The sequence below is a fragment of the Heloderma suspectum genome, chromosome 1, assembly GCF_057233095.1.
Source record: "Heloderma suspectum isolate Gila_16-S chromosome 1, 16-S_ref, whole genome shotgun sequence".
NCBI classification, from domain to species: Eukaryota; Metazoa; Chordata; class Lepidosauria; order Squamata; family Helodermatidae; genus Heloderma; species Heloderma suspectum.
The window spans coordinates 137,504,654-137,526,071 of NC_139458.1; the positions used below are offsets into that span (position 1 = coordinate 137,504,654).

The 21,418-nt window shown below is 46.4% G+C and overlaps 1 protein-coding gene across 6 annotated transcripts in view; it reads right to left on the reverse strand.

Moving 5' to 3' along the window:
- Window positions 1-4,585: 4,585 nt before the first annotated feature.
- Window positions 4,586-21,418, reverse strand: part of LOC146358011 (lectin-like) — a 28,147-nt gene continuing 11,314 nt past the window's right edge. The window contains exons 1-7 of one of the 6 annotated variants that reach the window (XM_084859812.1): window positions 16,508-16,706; window positions 15,674-15,754; window positions 14,678-14,793; window positions 11,675-11,821; window positions 10,050-10,164; window positions 8,738-8,810; window positions 4,587-6,401 (exon numbers count right to left, since the gene is read on the reverse strand). In XM_084859812.1, the coding sequence (XP_084715938.1) occupies window positions 6,347-6,401; window positions 8,738-8,810; window positions 10,050-10,164; window positions 11,675-11,821; window positions 14,678-14,707 (420 nt within the window). In that variant the 5' untranslated portion in view covers window positions 14,708-14,793; window positions 15,674-15,754; window positions 16,508-16,706 and the 3' untranslated portion in view covers window positions 4,587-6,346. Of the gene's footprint in view, window positions 6,402-8,737; window positions 8,811-10,049; window positions 10,165-11,674; window positions 11,822-14,677; window positions 14,811-15,673; window positions 15,755-16,507; window positions 16,707-21,418 lie in introns of those variants that run through there. The other 5 variants (XM_084859818.1, XM_084859789.1, XM_084859795.1 and 2 more) reach the window with 5 other exon arrangements.

Genomic DNA, 21,418 nt, shown 5'->3' on the forward strand with positions numbered 1-21,418 from the left:
AACTCTTAGCTAAGTGTGCACAGGACTGCAGGCTTAGAGGACAACACATGGCTTGCTCTTTAACAGACCTGTATGGCTCAGAGGAAAAGAGAGAATGCAAAAGGGAGTCTGAAAAAGGCCTCCAATCTCGTCAGCCCTGTGCTGGGGCTATGGAGACTCGCTGCCTTGAGCATGGTTAGGGAGCAGGATATGGGGCTTTTCACCTTCAGGGCTATCACATGATTCTAACCAGCCCCCATTCCTGTGTTGTCAGTCATGATATGTGAACAGATCTCTCACTGCCTGAGGCAAGACAGAAGACATGCGGCGGCAGCACATCGCAGCCCTGCAAACCCTCTTCCCCCATCCCATGCCCCCCTTTCCTATACCTTTGTTGCCTCTGCCATATTGCCTCTATGGGAGATACGCCCGGAAGAAGCAGCTGAGAGGTTCTCACGAGTTCTCGTGGGGCCCTCACAGGAATTCACACTGGTGCTGGCAGGAGTTTGTGAAGGCCTCGTGAGAGCTCTGCTGCTGCCACTCCTCCTGGCTGCACACGATGAGGGAGGGAGAGGGTGGGCGGCTGCCCTAGAGAACTCTGCAGGCTGCTTTCTCGCTGCGGCAAGTACCACGGTGGGAGAGTGGCACGTGGGGCTCTCTAGAGCCTCCCCCCCCCCCGCTGGAGGCAGCAGCAGTGAGCCTTCTTGACAGGGGCGGGGGCAGCAGGGGAGTGGAGCAGCACAGCGCATTTTGGCACTTCTCCCACTCCACCACTCAATGTGGGCTCCTCACCCTGCTTCTTGGTTAGGCCAGCCTTGCTTGTGAACCTGGTGAATTTGCACCTTGCTTGTGAACCTGAGTGCAAATTAATTGAAGGATTTATTTTATTTGACATTATTTGGATGAGAAATTAATTGGCAGGCTTTGCCTCCTGTGAAATTTAAATAAACCTAGTCATTATTCCTGCATTTGCATACAAAGACAGAAATCAACATATGCAGATTTGTCTCCTGTGGCCCTGGTCCTGAATCTTTTAAGTGCCTAGCAACACTTAAACTTTTAAGTGCCCAGCAAGGCCCTGGGGGTTGGACTCGAAGGCCCTGTAGGCCCCTTCCAACCCTACTGTTCTTTGATTCTATGAACACCCCTGGCTTCAAGCATCCAGTGTGGAGGAATAGAACTTTGGTGCTGGAAGGAGAGGGAAGGAATTGCATCTGCCCCGTATTGATTTTTTCTCTGCCATTCCCCATTACTACATTCCCAGACTGCGCACATGTGCGTGCACACACAGAGTTACAAATACTGTCTCTCACACAGCCAAATTCCCATTCATGTTGCCTGAGTAAAGCCCTGGCCAGTGGCCACCCCCTCCCCCCACCAGCCATGCAGCACATTGTGGGGCAGAGTCCATTAATAGGTATATGAATGTTTTTCACCATTTTGCAAAATCCAGGACCCCAGGTAGTGTTCTCCTGACAGTCCATCAGGCTGATTGGGAGGAAATGTCTGATAATCAAGTCTGGAACCATCTGTCCACACAAAGATTCCCTCCTAAGAAAAGATGCACAGAGTTAGTGACCGTACTTGAAGCTAAGAGATTCACAGGAAAAAATTGCTTGCCAAGTCTTGCAAATAGTGGGAACGGAATTTGCATATCATGCTATGCTTGTAAATAGCCACTCAGCTTTGGCAAGCAGGAATTCCCTCCACGAATGCCAAAGTGCCAGACTCCTCATTCTGCGGTAGCTCAACTGTGCTGCCTAGAGCACTGTGCCAGGAAGCCTGAATAGGCCAGATCTTATGTTTTGTTCCCCAACAAACATTTGCATGCTCAGTTCTTTTCTAATCGCCCACCCGGCTGGAACCGGAGAGCTCTTCTGAGATGTAAGTTTATGACTGGAAGGAACGTGGGTCCAGGCACTAAGGGTGCATCCTGTGGAGATAGTCGGCAGCCTCCAAAGTCGAAGGCTGCCGAGTATCCAATGCAAGGCGGCCGGAGCACCATGCATGGATCCTCACCTCCATGCTCAGGCTGCCCTGCATTTTTGCTGGATGGGCAATTTCGCTCGTCTAGCCGCAGGGCTTCCAAGTGGGAGGGAAGGAGGCTGGGCGAGCATAGGAAGCCGCATAATGCAGTTTCCCTGGTCTCCTACCCTCCCCACCCCCGGGTCTGCCCCCTTTCCCCTGTGTCTGTGTTCCCTTTCCAAGCATGGATATGTAGCCAGAACCACGCTGGCTATGTGGGGGAGGGGGAAGCACAGTTTCTGGGCTCAGAGGTCAGACCCCTGATTCCAAACTCAGATCCCGGAAAACATGCAATCCTATGTCCCTGCAGACGCTGTCTAGGGGCATAGGATTGTTCTCCAAGTAAATGTCTGGTTTGCGGGCTAGACCACTGACACCAGAAACTATTGGACAAAACAACAGCCAGTCTCCTGTAACGGGCTGGCTTTTAATGAAATCAGATTCCCATACAAATGAGACTTTCTCACTCTATCGTCCTGGCAACATCTTATCAGGAGTCTAAAGATTCCCTCTCACTCAGACCATCCTCCTCATGGAACTCTTTCATGTGCTCTGAAACCCAAGATTCCACTCAAGTATGCAATTTGCTTTGAGTCAGTGCCATTTTCTTGGGGGAAACGCAGGGTATAAAGCGAATAAAAAAGTAAATCAGATCGGCTTTATTGATTTGATTTTAAATGTGCATTCTCTGTATGTGATTGTTGCCTTCCTTTTTTCCCTCCCAAATAAACTATTTGTATTTGGACGTTTGGCTGCATTGTTTTAAAAGCAATGCATGGTGGCTAAGCTACCGCCTGTGTTCTAAGCAGACTTCAGATGATCTTGTGGGTCTTCTGGGCTTTGGGAAAGTAAATCCAAAGCCCCTTTTTGTTTATTTTTTCCTAGAACTGGGGTGAAGAAAGAAGCCCTTGATAGAAGTGTTTCGAACTCCCCAGCTGGACAGATTAGAAGGAGCGTTTCAGTGAGGGTTAGGTTGCCACCCCAGGGACCCTTGTGGGGAGCCCTTGCAAAGAAAGGGTGCATTAGTAGGAAAGGTCATCTTCTGGTCTGCAGTTCAGCGTCTGATCAGCCCCTTTCAGTAAAGGGCAGATTGTTCAACAAATGCATGTTTTGCAAATTGAGGCTCCTGGGTTCCACCAGTGGTGCTGTCAGGGCAGGACTTTGGGGCCCCTCTCAGCAGAATGAGCAAAAGGGCCCCCCAAAGGCAGCAAGGCTGGCTTACCTTTGGAAGTAAATGAACTAATATGAACTACTATTCATATTAGTAGTTATGAATAACTTTATCAGAGACTTTATCTTTATTATTATTAACTTTATCAGAGACTTTAGACTTTATCAGAGTCTAAAGAGGGGACTCAGGGCCGCGGTGGCTTAGTGGTTAAGACGCTGAACTCCAGACTGGAAGGTCGACAGGTCAGCAGTTCGAGACCCGAGTGCTGCGTGACGGAGTGAGCTCCCATCTTCAGTCCCAGCTTCTGCCAACCTAGCAGTTCGAAAGCAAGAAATTGCAAGTAGATAAATAGGTACCGCCTCGGCGGGAAAGGTAACAGCGTTCCGTGCACCTTGTTGTTCAGTCATGCCGGCCACATGACCACGGAAGTGTCTTCGGACAGCGCTGGCTCTTCGGCTTAGAAACGGGGATGAGCACCGCACCCTAGAGTCGGACATGACTGGTTGGGGACACCTTTACCTTTTACCTTTTTAAAGAGGGGACTCAGTACGACTATTGAAATGGAGACGTTTACTTCTTGGGAGGAGAGCAATGACAAATCTTGATAAAATAGGTAAGAGCTGAGACATCACACTGACAACAAAGGTCCGCATAGTTAAAGCAATGGTCTTCCCTGTAGTAACCTATGGCTGCGAGAGCTGGACCTTAAGGAAGGCTGAGCGAAGGAAGATAGATGCTTTTGAACAGTGGTGCTGGAGGAAAATTCTGAGAGTGCCTTGGACTGCAAGAAGATCAAACCAGTCCATACTCCAGGAAATAAAGCCAGACTGCTCACTTGCGGGAATGATATTACAGGCAAAACTTTGGCCATATAATTAGAAGATGCCCTGGAGAAGATGCTGATGCTAGGGAAAGTGGAAGGCAAAAGGAAGAGGGGCCGACCAAGGGCAAGATGGATGGATGATATTCTGGAGGTGACCTTGGGGGAGCTGGGAGTGGCAACGGCCGACCGGAAGCTCTGGCGTGGGCTGGTTCATGAAGTCACAAAGAGTCCGAAGCGACTGACCGAATAAACAACAAAGAAATGCCCACAAGCAACATTTGACCCAGTGAGTTGCTCAATGAGAAAGAAACCTGCTCCTGTCCTGGGTTAGAGGGCTCAGGCCACTGAATGCAACATTTTATTTATTTCAGATAAAATATTCTGAGGGTTTCCTCAAACTATGGAAAAGCGACTAAACATCATTTGCTGTTCTAAAGAACCATATTGAAAATATCCAAGTAGCTAATGGTTTCCACCCAGATTTTTGCTTGTAAAGTAAAGGGCTTGGTTTTGGTGGGGGGTGGGGTAGGGGTGGAAAAATATCTTAGATGTACAACCCCCTGTCAAAAACTAGACTCCGACTTGATGTAATTTCCTTCCTTCGTCTTTTTATTTGAAAAATTAATAAAATGTTTAAAAACATTTTAAAAATATTTCTAGTCCACCTGTAAGGAGAAAAGCTCTTAAAGCACTGGGACAAATTTTTATTAACATTTAATATAATTTTCTTTACATTATTTATGGTTCAACCCTATACATGCCTACTCAGAAGTAAGCCTCCTGAATTTAGCGAGACTTACTCCGAAGTAAGTATGTACAAGATTGCAGCTTTAATACATTAACAACACAACCCTATGCAGGCCTACTTGGCCTATGGCGGTGATCCTGTACACACCTACCAGGGAGTAAGCCTCACTGAACAAGTTGGGCACCCTTACTCAAAAACTCCAATAATCACAAGCCATTTTTTTTCTGGCTGCACATTTAACGCTTTTCAGCTGAGCACCCAGAACCTGTTTGATTCCCCTTTTGTCTTGCGACATTCCCCCTCCTGCTCCATTTACAGAAAAGAACTTTTCAGAGAAAGCAATGCTAAAAGTCATCCTTTATTGATTTGTGTTAGAAGATCGTTTTGATGGAAGCAGAGTTGTTAATTGCTTGTTGGGCTTTTACTAATGAAAGGTGGCATTCCTAAAAAGGCAGCAGAAAACAGGCAGAAGGTAGAAGGCAAAGGAAGCAAATGGCCATTCCTACATGCAAAGGTCTTCAAACAAAGATAACTTATATGGGAAGGGCATCAGGGAAAGAGTGACTGCAAACCTGGGACCAAATTAGATGACATGCTAAACACATCATTTAAAGTAGCATCTTTGGTTTTATTTATAGTTAATAGCTACCAGAGGGTTTGTGCATTTTCATTGGTACCACAGCATGTGAAGAGGGGGATAACCCCTTCCTCCTCACCACACCCTGGATGACCCCCCCCACATGCCATCATCTTGACAATCCACCCCACTCCCCCCGCCCTCGCAGTGTATTTTTAAAAATAGATGCAATCAAGTAACCCATGTAGCATCCTGTCTAGTTTGGCCCTTTCTTTAAGGCTTTGAGAGGGAGATTGGTAACTATCACTATCATTGCCAGAATGATTTTATGCATGCTTTCCTAGAAGTAAGGCCCAGTCAACTGAATGGGACCTACTTCTGAGTTTCTACACCTATAGGCATTTGTAAGCAGGAAAACCTATCAAGATGAAGCTGTATTTATTATAATGTCATTTTTCTCCAAAAAGCAGATGGAGGGTGATACTTTACATAACCCTTTTTGGGAAAAAGTATCCCCTGGAGGCTAGGGAGGTACACTTGGGTTTGGATTGAAGGACTTGTGTTCAAGTCTCCCCTTCGCTAGGGATTCCCTGTGCAGCCTTGGGCAAATCCTTATTTTTTCACTGCCAAATTCTCCTCTGCAAAAGAGGAGTAAGCAATAGTCTACCTTATAAGGTTGCTGTGAGATCAAACTCAAGATGGTAACATGCTGTATTCCTGATAAACAGTAACAGCATTGGGTGGATGGGTGTTACAGTTTTTCTCAGTAATGTCAGAAGACTGTTTCTAAGGGGTCCCTTGTGGTGTAAACCTCTCCATATCCTATAGAGACCTGGGTTTCAGTCCACATTGAAACTGGATGTCTGAAAAGGGACCTAGCAAAAGGAGCAATCCCTCCTGCAATTCTCCGCGGAGAAGCAAAGGACAAAGGTAAGATGGTTGTCAGAGTAAGAAGTGACATTACAGAGTAAAGCAGGAGATAATCTTCTGCATCTTTTCTTATTTCATGGCAGTGGTTTCCCATCAGGAGCAGGCACAGGAGCAGGTAGACGATTTAGATGAACAGCCCCTACTGCAGCTTAGGAAAGAAACAAGAAGAAGAAACAACAAAACTTAGAAGTCTATGTGCTAAAATCCCACAACTTTAACGGGGCTTTCTGCGTCTGTTTTAAATACAGAAACATGATGGGCTCCCTTTACACACACTTCCCTCCCCTCCTTTTCCCCTTATCTGTGTGTTCTATATGTTTAATGACACAGCTGCTAGATGGCGCTGTGGCCTAGCTCCTCTTATTGCGGGATTCCCTCTTTTCACAGGAACTAAGTGCAATGTAATTTGATAGTTCATTATGTCTGATCTTTTAAAAAATGGGATAAAGGCCATTTAGCACAGGAGATGCCCTGGAGGTGATGTCATATAAAGGACCTGCAAATCTCTGTGAATGGCTAATCTCAATCCCATGTGGAGAAGCCTGATAGCTAACCATAGGAGCCTCATGCAGCTGAATCCCTATGCATACTTGCCCAGAAGTAACCCCCACACACACGCCCACGCACACACTGTGTTCAAAAAAACGTACTCGTAGCTAAGTGTACACAGGACTTCAGGCTTAGAGGACAACACGTGGCTTCTCAGAAAGGCCCTCTTGCAATTTAACAGACCTGTGTGGCTCAAAGGAAAGGACAGACTGCAAAGGGAATCTTCACTGATGCCTGCGCTGGGCTATGGAGACTGGCTGCTGTGAGCAGGTTTAGGGAGCAGGATATGGGGTTTTCACCTTCAGGGCTATCGCATGACTCTAAACCAGCCCCCAATCGGAATAACCATCTGGCCTGTTTGGGAGAAGGCCAAAGAAGTAGGTTTGTGACCTTGGTGCCTTTCTCTAGGGTGCATGGTCCAATCACGTCTTGGCACCTCAGTCTCAAACACAGACCTGGTTCCCCCATAAGGGAAATTCATGGGTTGTTTAACCCATGAATTGCGGGAGTTGCATGAGAGCAAGGAGCACGCTGCCTCCCGCACACTCCCTGCTCCCACTCTGCATCTGTGTCAGGAACGGCCCCTTCCTGCCTTGTCAGTCGTGATGTGGGAACAGGTCCCGTGCAAAGTCTTTTATCGCCCGAGGTGAGGCAGACGATGTGGCACTGCATCGCACCCCTGCAAGCCCCCGTGGTGTTCTCACGGGAATTCATGCTGGTCTTGCGACACCACACAGGAGTTCATGTGGGTCTCACAAGAGTCTGCTGGCGCTTCTTCCGGCCGCCCACAGTGGGGGAAGGAGAGGGCGGGCAGCTGCTCTACAGAACCCCACCGGCTGGTCTCTCGCTGTGCAAAAATGCCACGGTGGGAAAGTGGGTGGTGGGGTTCTCCAGAGCACCTGTTGGAAGCTACGGCAATGGGCCCTCCTGACGGGGGGGAGGGGGATGGGGAAATGGAGTAGCGGGATGCAATTCGGCACTCCTCCCGCTCCACCATCTGATGGGGGTTCCTCTCCCTGCTTCATGGGTGGGCCAGCCCTGCGTGTGAACCTGGTGTTCTGGGTTGCTGAGAAACTGGATGCAAAGTGGAAGTGGTGAGTGGGCAGGTGGCAGTGGGCTCAAATGCTCCCACGTGCCCCTGACAACCCGTGGTGTAAACAGTCCCTAGTGTGTTGCTACATATGGACCAGGCCTCTCTGTTTGATGTTGCTGGGGTTGGATCAAGCTTATTTTCCGGAGTATTCCCGGAGCAGAGTTCTGCTCAGAATGCTCCTGCTGCCGGAAGGGGAGGGAGGCGATCTCTGCTCATTTCCCCCTCCCTCTGCATCCCCCCCCCCCGGTGCTGCCTCCCCCAGTGTTCCAGAGAGTCCCCCACCCTTGGAGGGTAGAGGGCATAGAGGACTGCAGGCAGAAGGGAAATTGACGATTGCCACTTCGTCTCCTGTGCCAGCAGGACTCCTCCGTTAGATCCAGCCTCCTGCCGATGGAAGGAGCTCTTCCATCTGCAGGGAAAGAGTCTCGATCCAACCCGGGGTGTTTTGGAATGGGCAATCAGAGCGGCTAAATAAGGAAATTATACTGGGCTGGACTGGTGCTTTTATGCAGAACCTTTCCCTGGTTGTGGCACTCAGTATCATGTGTAGAGCAATTAAGCAGCACAGAAATAGTGTAAAAAGAGAGATCAAGAGTGCTACAACCCCCCTCTTTACCTGTCAGGTGTACCTGGGGGACTGAAGGGGAAAATTCCCTAGAACCTGGAGGGTCTTTTCTCACCTATTCTCCTAACCAGAGAGGCAGTTCTATGCAAGCTACAGCTGGAAGCCGTGTGTGTGTGTGTGTGTGTGTGTGTGCGTGCGCGCTCATGCAACCCAAGCAGCTCCTTAGAACAGTAGAAATAGTAGATCCAGCTCTGAGGGGAGTCAATCTAGTACTCACCTATTTCCCAAGCTGTATTTGCAGACAGATGGGAATTGCCATGAAAGGGAATAGTCATTCCAGGTGACAAATCCTGAAAGAGACAGAGCAAAGGTAGGGACAACCAAGCCGCAAATGCAGATGTCTCTACTACCATCCCCACTGAACCATGGCCCAGGGTTCAAGCCAAGAGGACAGCATCCTCTTTACCTGAGCAGGTTCTTCCAACAGATGGCTCAGCAAAAGAGCGCCAGGCTGGTCTGCCACAAGGGATCATGACACCCATGTCTCTTTGTGGCTATGATCGCTTGCAGAGGAGGTGTCAGTTGCGCTTGCATGTTCACTTAGGTCCCTGGGAGCTACACCTTCCTCCACACACGGCTCATTTCTTCCATGCTCTCTCAAATATGTCCTACTGAAATTTATACGGAGCAATGCTGATGAAATACTCCCCAGCAAACTCTGGCCATCTTCCTTGGGAGGCAGGCCAACCACCAAGCAAGAACCTGGTTTTAATGTCCAGGTTTAGCAGCCATGCGACCCAGATTTCTTTGGATTAGTGATATTGACTGACTGATTGCATGTCTATACAGCCCTGGGGCCAAAGCTCTCTGGGTGGTTCACAATATAACAACAGCAACAACAACAATTTCGATGAACTTAGGGCCACAATCTGGCCCCTGAAGGGATCATAGCACATGCATGTCTTTCATTCATTTATTCAGTTTTGAGCCATACATAACAAAAGGGAAAATAAAACCAATGGATATATTTCCGGATCTATTCTCCAGAGACCTGAGTGTCCACTGGTGCCAAGGGAAGGGTCTCTTCTCAACTTAATTGCTAGGCAGGGGCGATTTTCAAGGGGGGCTGCAGCTGGGGAGGGAAGGGTTAACTCTCCTCTTCCCCCATGCTGCAAATGAGAAATTAAGTGGCAGGCTTTGCCTCCTGTGAAATTTAAATAAACCTAATTATTTCTACATTTGCATACAAACATAGAATCAATAGATGCAATTTTTTGGCAGATTTGTGACTCTTTAAGTGCCTAGCAACACTCCTAGTTTTACGCATTCAATGTGGAGGAACAGAACTTTGATGCGGGAAGGAGGGGGAAGGAGTTCCACCTTCTCCACAGTGTTCTTTTCTCTTCCCCTCCCCGTCATTATATTCACATATACATGCGCACACAGAGTTGCCAGAACTGTCTCTCACACAGCCACATTCCCATTCATGTTGCCTGAGTAAACCCCGGGCCACCCCCCTCCACCCCCAGAAGCCATGCAGCACACTGTGGGGCAAAGAGTTCATTAATAGGTATATGAATGTTTTTCACCATTTTGCAAAATCCAGGACCCGAGGTAGTGTTCTCCTGACAGTCCATCAGGCTGATTGGAAGGAAATGTCTGATAATCAAATTCGGAACCATCTGTCCACACAAAGGTTCCCTCCTAAGAAAAGATGCACAGAGTTAGTGACCGTACTTGAAGCTAAGAGATTCACAGGAAAAATGGCTTGCCAAGTTTTGCAAATAGCGGAAAGAGAATTTGCATATTGTGCTATGCCTGTAAAAAGCTACTCACCTTTGGCAAGCAGGAATTGCCTCTGTGAATGCCAGAATGACAAACTCCTACATTCTGTTGTAGCTCGGCCGTGCTGCCTAGAGCATCTAGGTTTCAGCACTGTGCCAGGAAGCCTGAATAGGCCAGATCTCATGTTTTGTTCTCCAGCAAACATTTACATGCCCAGTTCTTCTACAGTTGCCCACCTGGTTGGAACCAGCCAGCTCTTTTGAGATGTAAGTTTATGGTTGTAAAGAAGGTGGGTCTAGACACCATGTTAGACCACTGACACCAGAAATGGAGAGTATTTCACTATTGAACAAAACAACAGTCCTGTAAAGGGCAGGCTTTCACTGAAATCAGATTCCCATAAAAATGAGTCTTGTTGGCTCTCACTCTCTGTCTTCCTAGCAACCTTATCAGGAGACCAAATGAGACCAATGTTGGCTCTCACTCAGGCCATCCTCTCTACAAGGAACTCTTGATGTGCTCTGAAACCCAAGAGTCGACTCAAGTAGGTAACATGGAACCTGCTTTGATTGTCATTTTCTTGGTGGAAAGGCAGGTTATAAATCAGAGAAATAAAGAGAATCAGCTTAATGGGGCGGGGCAGGGGTTAATTGAATTTTCTGTGTGTGTGATTGTTGCCTTCTCTTTTTCCTCCAAAACAAACATTTTTTTAAAAATGGGATATTTGGCTGCATTGTTTTAAAAGCCCTTTCTCACTCAAAGCTTTCCCACACACAACACGGCATGGTAGCTAAGCTACCACCAGCATTCTAAGGAGACTTCAGATGATTTTGTTAAGTTGTGTGCCTTCTGGGCTTTGAGAAAATAAATGCAAAGCACTTTTCTGTTTATTTTTTCCTAGAGCTGGGCTGAAGAACGGAGTCTTGGATAGAAGGGTTTCAAACTCCCCAGCTGGGCAGATTAGAATGAGCGTTTAGGTGATGGTTAGGCTGCCGCCCCAGGCTCCCTTTGGGAGAACCCTTGCAAAGAAGGGGTACATCAGTGGGGAAGGTCATCCCCCCCTCCCGGATTCTTTACACAGATCCTTTATGGAAACTTTACACACCTTACTTTGTAGGCCCAAGGCTATAATCTTACTGAGCAGCAAGACCAACTGAATTCAGCAAGACTTATTTCTAATAAGCATGCAAAGGATCAGGTTGAAATGCAAGGGCCACATGCAATCTCATAGAAACACTACTGAGTGTATTGTAGATTAGGACTGAGTAGGTAGGAGGATAAGATCTCATATGTCTTGTTAGCCCCCTGAGAAATAGTTGGAGGTTGTGTGCAGTAGGTCTTAGGACCTTTCTGAGCCAGTTGTTAAGATTATACTGATCTTTTGTCTATTCTGAGAGGCTAAGGAATACGCACACATGCACGCACACACCTTGAAAGTGTCATGACCACCAATCCAGTAGGCCTTTCCCTCGAGGTGATTCAGCGGCTTGCCCATCAGGTGGAAAATGAAGTCATTTTCTTCTGCGCTGTGGATGGAGGCTAGGTGGGAATTCTCGCCATAACTCTGACAACCCATCTGTGGGGAATTCACCATCATGTTTACTTCTTATTTCTCCACAAAATGGCTGTTTCAGAAGAACTCAGCATCTGTGCAATCTCTCCCCCTCAAAAACTCCACTCAGGATATGAAAATCAAGATAGTTAATGCTCACATAGTTCCAGGTATTCCTTTACAGCCCTGGGAACTGGCTTTCAGCATTAGAAAGCTTGAAATCCTATTATGAAAGCAAGATGATTTGCCCTATTTGTATGAAACAGGACACAATAATTTACCTGCTGACAGGGGTGGTGCTAGGTACCTCAGAGATCCAGGGTTCAGGCCCAAAGGACAAAAAAAATTGCACAAATTTGCCTTTGTTAATTTCCATATGCAAATATATGTGCATTATTAGAAATAATTATTTTAATTTAAATTCTATAGAGGGCAAGCTAATTAACCTCTGGCTTGGTTTCAGGACAGAATTGTGGACTGTCCCAAATTGTGCTTTCTTAAAATTTACCTTCCATGCACCCACACTTTTCCTTAGTCTTTCAGGCCCAAATCCAGATGGGGAGGAGGGAGTGCCTGAGACCAGCAAAAGCTGCATGGCACCTTATCCATTTACCAATTCATTGCAAACTGAACATGGCACACTGGCAAGGAAGAATGTGGGAATGTACTGTAGGCTATAATAACCCATGCTCTTAGGCTGAAAACTTACACAATCACTAGGGAGTTACTCCCATTAAACATAGTAGGATTTACTTCTGAGTAAATCCTCACTCATTCCACCCCCACCACCCCCAGCATCACCAACAAGCACAACAGCATGGGACAGAGACTTCAGGCCTGGAGGCTATTGCCTTGCTGCTCCTGGTCCCCAGACCAGGTGAGGAAGCAGAAAGAGCCTCTGAGAAAGGTGGCTCCTCATTTTATTTCAAATACTCTATTTTAGTAGTTTCTGGGATTCTAGAACACTTTTTTTTCCATACTTCTTGAGTTCTAACTTCTTGAAATCCTAAAATCTACACCAAATATTGCAATATTAAGTTTTTAGCAACCTCATCATCATACAACCTTTAAAGTACCAAAATGCATAGTTGGATACCTTTACTAGGACCATCCAGAATTCCTAATAAAGGTATTGCCCAACTGTGGATTTGGGCTTTTTATTTCTCACGGACCAGCATGGCTACCTTTGTTTTTGGTTTTTTAAATTACCGAAGTTATTAGTCCCCAGGTTTCTCTCTAGATCCAGATACTGGAACTATTTTCAGGGTGGCTGCCATTTTGAATATTTGGGGCATGGCAGGGGAACACCATATGTTCTTGTTATATGCGAACCCAGCGTGGGTGGGTTTTGGGGTGGTTGACAAGCCACCCAGAACCCATGGGCTATTTTAGGGTTATGGGTGGCTTGTCAAGCACCCCAACAACCCACCCTTGCCGAGGTCACATGTAACGAGAAGCTACAGTTTGGCTCTGCCATGCCCTAAATATTCAAAATGGCAGCCACCACTGCAATGAGAAGGCCCGTGGAGAAATTCACCCACAGTGGCTTCTCATTACATGTGAACCAGATCAGTATCTGCTAGTCAGCGGTCCACATTTGGCCAGTTTCAGGCCTGAGATCACTTCTATTCTCTAAGATCTAAATTAAATGTGATACTAAAAGTATATCCGCTGCTGAAACTGACTGGTGTGTGTCAGTACTCCCCGCCAACTTCTGTAACATCTAGTACTACTTACCCAAATTGTGACATCACATTTTCTTGCCTCTGTTCCACATCACAGGGTGTCCCGGGGGGTAGTGGTGAGCAGGGACACAGACTGCTTTGTCATCATGGCGCAAGTAATTACTAGAGCTGTGCACAAATGACCTCTCAAAATTCTCCAGCCTATTTGTGGGCAGAGAAATGGCGGGGAGTGGGGGGGACAATTTCACTGAATTTCTCCTAGGGGAGGAGAAACTCTCCCAACAATTTCTCACAGATAGTACTTGCTATTGGCAGGACTGTAGCACAGCTTCTTTCTTTTTTCCTAAGGGTTTTTGGTTTCCTTTATTGCACTGCTCCTGCAAGTGGCAACAGTATCAAATGCGTTGAGGCTTCCTTTTGAATTTGTTTTGGTTTTTGAGCTTCCCTAATCACTGTGAGGTGGCCAAGGGTGCTGTGTGCGTTTTCTCTATTACATATCTTTCCATTGCTCTGCAGCCTCCCAGGCCGCCTGCTGTTCCTGAACTGAAAAAGCCCCATGGGATGAATTACCTCATGATGTCTTCCTCATGATGGCTTTAATTTAAACTGACTGGTGTGTGTCAGTACTCCCCGCCAACTTCTGTAACATCTAGTACTACTTACCCAAATTGTGACATCACATTTTCTTGCCTCTGTTCCACATCATTTTATTTATTTCATTTATATCCCACCTTTCTTCCATCACAGAACTCAAGGTGGCTACATGTGGTTCCCAGGTGGTCTCCCCTCAAGGTAGCTGTCTCATGTGCTTCAGACCATGTCTGGGACCACCTGGGAATTGAAGTGCGGAAAGCTGAGGAGGCCACAGGCTGCCACAGAGATTATTGTACAATGAATCTCCATATAGTCCACGGCCATCTCGTAAGTAAATTAAGCTCCATGGCCACCTCATAAGTAAAGTAAGCACAAGAACCCAAAACCCAACCCATGGGAATTTCTCCAAAATTTCTTCTCCTTCTTTTTGACAGCGATTCCTCTGCTATCAAATTGAATGAGAATGGTCAAAAAAATGTGGGAGAAATTCTCAGCACAGCACTAGTAATTACTACTAGATGTCATGTTACTGGAAGGGGAGCTTTTGACTGCAAGGACATGTTTCTGCCCCCGTTGACCCCTTTGGCATCACATCACTTGCCTCAGCTTCATTCCAGTTCTTTCGTTCCATCACGGCTTTATAGCAAGCATCCTCGTACTGCACCCAGCCTGCCGCACAAAAGCCACGGGCACAAAGGCACGTTTGGGAACAGGCATCTGATCCAAAGAGAAGTCTGAGTTAAAAGGTTAAATACGAGGATTTGGTCATCACGGATTTCCATTTACTGCACACTCATCATATAATCCTGTTCTCTCAATTCACACATATTATTTGTTAGTTTGTTTACTGTGTTTTTAATGTGCTCAGTAACAAATGTTCTCTGGCGGATTACAAAAAGTTAAAAGATTAAAATTCAAATAAAAATAACAAACAGTGCAGGATATATAAGGACAGCCATAACATCTCAAAAAAGGGCAGTATCCTACTCTGCGTGCACACCAGCGGAACTGACTGCTGCTAGCACAACAGGAACTAGCAGTTCCAGAAAGAAGTGGAAACGAGCAGCAATACTAGATAACTGAGTGAGGCAGGTCAGCGGTGCTCACAGAAGAAGCTCCGCCGACCTGTCCCATTCCATTAAGTACCATTGCTGCAAATTTCCTGGGTTTTTAATGGAAGCACAAGTTCCTGTTGTGCTACCGGCCGGTTCACCTTGCTCAACAGAAGTAGTGGAGGGTCAGCAATAGTATGGGATACTGCCCCAAGTCTCCAAAATGCCTGCAAGAAAAGAAACATATTTGCCTTACACCAGAAAGATAACCATGTTGATGCCAAGCAAGCCTCCTTAATGTGACTGTGAATCAAAGACCCTGTTATACTCTACTCCATTCATTCTTTTAAAGTGTGCTAAGCCTGTGAATAGTATGCTCCAATTCTCCTCACTACACTCCCTGGTTAGGGAAAACCATAGTTTGCCATTATGTTGGAAATGGGAAATTATGGCCACAGCTTCTACTGCTATAGCTCATATATCTCAAACAACGAAGGGCATTTCTACACAAGGCATTTATCATGTTCCCGTCACTCCCTACTCACAGTTGTTTAGGGGTTCTTCAGATGATGTTGTGACCCTTCAGTTTTGCTTCTGTGTCTAAAGAGCACTTTTGGCAAGTTTTCCTACAGCAGGGAAAATGCAGCATTTAATTTGAAAGTGAAAGAAAGTGCAATTTCCTCTTGTGTATTTGTGCTATTCTATACCACAGTGCCACCTAGAGTTTATGTTGCAGAAAAGCAGGTAAGGAAATGCTCCTTTTGCAGTGCTCGGATCTCAATTTTGTGAAGACACTAAAAGTAGAAACAAGGGATTAACAGCCGATTAACAGCCTTGTGTAGAAAAGCTCTATATGCTGTCACATTGGAAGAATTGCAGCCTGCACCCATGGGAGAAAACATCAGTGTAAGAGATATCCTATACCAACCCCCTGAAGTGCCATTTAACCCAGCAACCTCTCCCTCAAAAGGTCAAGCCCATCAGAGCAAATTTGCAGGGAACAGGTTGCCCACTTATGGAATAACAGGTCCACCACTGTTAAAAAGAGCCATCCAGGAGTCAAGGAGTTTCAAGAAATCTTTAAGGTTGCAATTCAAAGTTACACTTCCTAGGAAGTCAGTCCCATAACTGAACTCCGTGGAAAGTACTGTGAGATCATGCATGCGTAGGACCAGGCTGCAAAGGAGGCATCTCATCATTTTCTTGGCCAATCATGACCAACGTTCTCATTCATGCGTTTTAACATAATTACGTTTCTCTTACTAAGGATAGTTTTGTATTGTGTAAAACTGTTACTTTCTCTTGTTTGCACCTATAGAGTGTTCACTTATGAGACATCCCTATTTTGCCTATTGGCAATTGAATCAGCCTGAACTCACCATGGATGAAGATCAGAAGAATGGCACAGAAAGGTGACCAGAAGCTCATTTCTGCTGCTAGAAGAAACAAAGAGCTGGAGGTGAGTAACCAATGGCAAGCGAACCTGCTTCGTAGCCAAGGCTGCTACTGGCTCTGGAGAGGAATGGAACTTCTTTACAGGTTGGCCAGCTGTATTTGAAGAGCAAGAAACACTGCAGTGAGCAGGATCCAGGAAGTTCAGTATAGATTATGCAAACCAGTGGAATTCCCCTATTTGGCTCCAGCTCTTGTCACACACCCCACCAGAGTCAACAGTTAACTGTATGCCTTTTGATTGGCTCCACGGTTGGAAGCTAACTCATTTCTTTTGTCTTCCATATGTTGCACATGTATGTTGGGGGGAAGCAAGCTAAGTCTGAACTTTTGGTAGTTGCTATTCTGAGAGAGACCCGAGAGAAGATCAGGCATTGTACACCTATTGCATTTTAACCTCCTTAACAGATTTTCCGGGAGTAGTTCAATGGTTTTAACAGATCGTCTCTAGGAGATTATGCAGAAAAATCTCCAATCTCATTAAAGAAAGGGTATAAAGACAAAAATTTTAATCTAGCCTCTAAACTTCTTTAGTAGTTTTAGGGCACAATCCTATGGGGATAGGCATCCGCCTCCGAACTCAGAGGCAACCACCTATCCAATGCAGGTCAGGAGAAGCATGGAGGGGATCATTCCCTCCGCACTTCTGCCCTGCATTTGCAGCTAGACAGCCAATTTTGAGAAGGCGGAGTGGGGGAGGAGGCTGCCAGATGACACATAGGATGTGTTGTACCAGCATTTCCGCCTTCCCCGCCCCGGAACACCCCCTAGAATGCCCCGTTTTGGCTGCTCCCCACTCCTCTGGCGTGGAGCTGTTCTGCTCCATTCCGCGCTACCTGTGAGACAGTGGGAGGAGGGGAAGGTCAGTTCTCAGGGAACCGACCTCGGAGCGTGGGCTCCGAGGTTAGTTCCCAGAAACTGATGTATCCTATGGCCGTCTAGCCGCTGACTAGCGGCCATAGGATTGCTTCCTTAATGTATTAATGTTTTACTGTTTTAACGGTGTTATTTTCTGTTGTTCTAATCTAAGGTCTTATAGCTGGATTTCTGGAGCAATCTTTAGGGTATAGATCCGACCCCCCTGAAACTTAATGGGGGAGCAGCAGGGGCGGTGGTGGGTACCTCAAAGATCTGGGCCTCAGCTCCATAAAAAAATTGTGCAAATCTTCATATGCTAATTTACATATGCAAATACATGTCCATAATTAGAAATAATTAAAGGCAAAGGTAAAGGTGTCCCTAACAAGTCGTGATCCGACTCTAGGGTGTGGTGCTCATCTCCATTTCTAAGCCGAAGAGCCAGCGCTGTCCGAAGAAGCTTCCGTGGTCATGTGGCCGGCATGACTGAACACTGTTACCTTTCCCGCCGAGGCGGTACCTATTATCTACTTGCAATTTCTTGCTTTCGAACTGCTAGTTGGCAGGAGCTGGGACTGAAGACGGGAGCTCACTCGGTCACGCAGCACTCGGGTCTCGAACTGCTGTCTGCAGTTCAGCGTCTTAACCACTAAGCCACCACGGCCCTTACTAATTACTATAATTTAAATTTTATAGAAGGCAAGCCTAATTAACCTCTCGCTTGCTTTCAGGACAGAACTCAGCAATGTCTCAAATTGTGCTTGCTTAAAACATACCCTCCAGGCACCCCCACTTGTCCTTGGCCCACATCCAGATGGAGTGCCTGAGACCAGCAAAAGCGGTATGGCACCTTAAACATTTACCAGTTCATTGCAAACTGAACATGGCACACTGGCAAGGGAGAGTATGCGAATGTATTGTAGGCTATACTAACTCATGCATTTAGGCTGCAAACTTACACAATCACTAGGGAGTTTCCCCCATTAAACATAATGGGATTTACCTCTGAGTAAATCCTCACTGGCTCCCCCCCCCCCAAGAAGCACAGCAGCACAGGACAGAGACCTCAGGACTAGAGGACGATGCTTTGCTGCTCCTGGTCTCTGGACCAGGTGAGGAGGCAGAAAAAGCCTCTGCAAAAGGTGGCTCCTTGTTTTATTTCAAATACTTTAGTTTGGTAGTTCCTGGGATTCCAGAAAAAAAACACCGTTTTTTTTTTCTCTTTCTTTCTTGTTTTTACAATTCTTGGGTTCTAATTTCTGGAAATCCTAAAGTCTACACCACATGCTGCAATATTAAGTTTCTAGCAACCTCATCATCATACGACCTTAAAGTACCAATATGCAGAGTTGGATACCTTTATTAGGACCAACCAAAATTGACAGCCATCTGTCAGAGATGCTCTGACTTGGATTCCTGCATTGAGCAGGGGGTTGGACTCAATGGTCTTGTAGGCCCCTTCCAACCCTACTATTCTATGCTCCTGTGAAAATTCCTAATAAAGGGATTTCCCAACTGTGGATGCTTTTGGTTGGTTGTTTTTTAAATTACCAGAGTTATCAATCTCCAGGTTTCTCTCCAGATCCACATATTGGGACTCTCTTCAAGGCTGATGAAGCAGGTTGCAGCTCTGAGCACACTTACTAGGAAGAACTACTCCTATCCTACATGCACCTACCTGGGAGTAAATCCCACTGAACTCAGTATGACTTACTTCTAAGTAAACATGTTTAAGATTACACAGAAAGTTTGATGTAATCCTGAACATGTTTCCGCATCCACAGATCTCTTTGTACCCCCAATTGTTTCCCTACCCCACATATTTTCCTGTACCATCTCAGCTACCTTTTCCCACCCCACAGGTCTCTACAGCCATGCCCAAGGCTGGCCCCAAGATGTTTTGCTGCCTGAGGAAGAGCAGCAAATGGCACCTATCCCCGCCCCAATTCCAGCTGAGGTGCATGGTGGTGGGATTTACGGTGTCCAGACTTTGGGTAAATGACTTGAAAGTTGGAAAAGTGCAGACACACTTAAGGGGGATGTGCATGCCAAGTTTCAAGTAATTTGCCTAAAGCTTGGATACTGTAAATACCACCACCCCACTTTTGGTGTTTAGGTCCAGCCCCCCGCCCAGTTCCTTCAGAAATAAGGAACTGCATCTTTTCAGCCCTGCGTCTTGTAGACACCTTTAAGGGGGATGTCATGCCATGTTTCAGGTTATTTGCCCAAGGTTTGGATACTTTAAATCCCACTACTCCATTAATAGCCTTCTCCCCCATCTATTATTGTTATTATTGTTATTATTATCATTATTATAATCATCAGTACTATTAGAATTTCCTCAGCAACTGATGTAGATAGTCATACTGCCTCCGACACTGAACATAGTATTTATTCATCCTGCATAGTAGGTATTAATTAATTAATTAAAAACATTTGTGTCCTGCCCTATATCATTAAGATCTCAGGGTGTCGTACAGATAAAATCAATGTAAACAGTATAAAACAATAAATAGTTTATACAGCTAAAAACATTAAACTATTGAACAAGTTAATACCAATTAAAATCTAAAACAATAAAACAGTTAAAACAGTCTGCTACTTTAGAGAATGGATTTAGCCCTCAAAGGCTTTGGTAAAAAGCTGTGTTTTTACTTGGCGCCGAAATGAGACCAATGTCTGCGCCACTCGGGCCTCCAAGGAGAGGGCATTTCACAACTGGGGTGCCACAGCAGAGAAGACCTTCTCCCACATCCCACCATACTGTATGTCTCACACTGGCGGGACGCAGAAGAAGGCCCCTCCAACAGATCTCAGTCCTCAGGCAGGCATATGTAGGGAGAGACGCTCCCTCAAATATCAAATAATAGCCTTCTTCTTCATCTACTACCATCATCATCATCATCATTATAATTGGGGTAGGGATGGCAGAGAATTCTGCCACGGATCTCGGTGAGGCCGGATGCCAGTGCATTCGGCCCCCCGAAATCTGTGGCGGAACGGCCTGCCTCCCCGCGGATCCCCCCCGGGACGAGACTTACCTGGGGCGGATCTTCCAGGAGGCGGCAGCTCCAGCGGTGGCTTCGGTGGCGGCAGCTGCCGCCACCGCCATTTGCTGTCTGGAGGTTTTTGGTTTTTTTTTACAAGACGTGATAGGCTACGTAAAGACTTACGTAGCCTATCATGTCTGGCTTAAAAAACCAAAACAAAATGCGTACGCAAATGGCGGCGGCTACAGCCGCCGCCATTTGCGTTTCTTATTTTTGGCCGTTTTAGTCTACGCAAATATTTACATAGACTAAGACAGCGAAAATAAGGGGAAAGCAAATAGCGTAGCGGATGCTATTTGCGTTCCCCCTTATTTTCGCCATTATATTTATGTAGACTAAGATGGCCAAAAATAAGGAACGCAAATGGCTGCGGCTTTTTGGTGTTTTTTTTAAAGCCAGACGTGATAGGCTATGTAAGTCTTTACGTAGCCTATCACGGCTGACTACAGAGACGCGAACAGCGGCGGCTATGGCCGCCGCCATTTGTGTCCCTGCTAGCCAGCGGCCGGATGTCTGGCTGCTGGCGGAGCTGGCTGGCGGCTCCGCGGAATCCCTGCGGAGTGGAGCTGGTCGGCCAGGATTCCGGGGGGAGGGACGGAGCGCCTCCCCCCCCAGCAGAACCCGGCGGAGCCAGGTAAGGGGAGTTTTGTACATCCCTACATTGGGGGAATTTAACAGGAACATGATGTCTCCAGCTGCTGTCAGTCACTCCAGCAGAATTGAGAAAGAGCAATGTGAAGAAATAATAATAATAATTAAAAAGATAAATTGGCGAAAGGAGTAGTTACTATCTTATGAAAAAATGGTGCACTGCTTTGAATTCCCACCAACTGTTCTTCAGGGTGCCCCACACACCTCCCTGTTTTTTATCCCTATCGCTTTAAGAGCAGTTAAAGCACAGGGGATCAAAAAATGGGGAAGCGTGTGGGG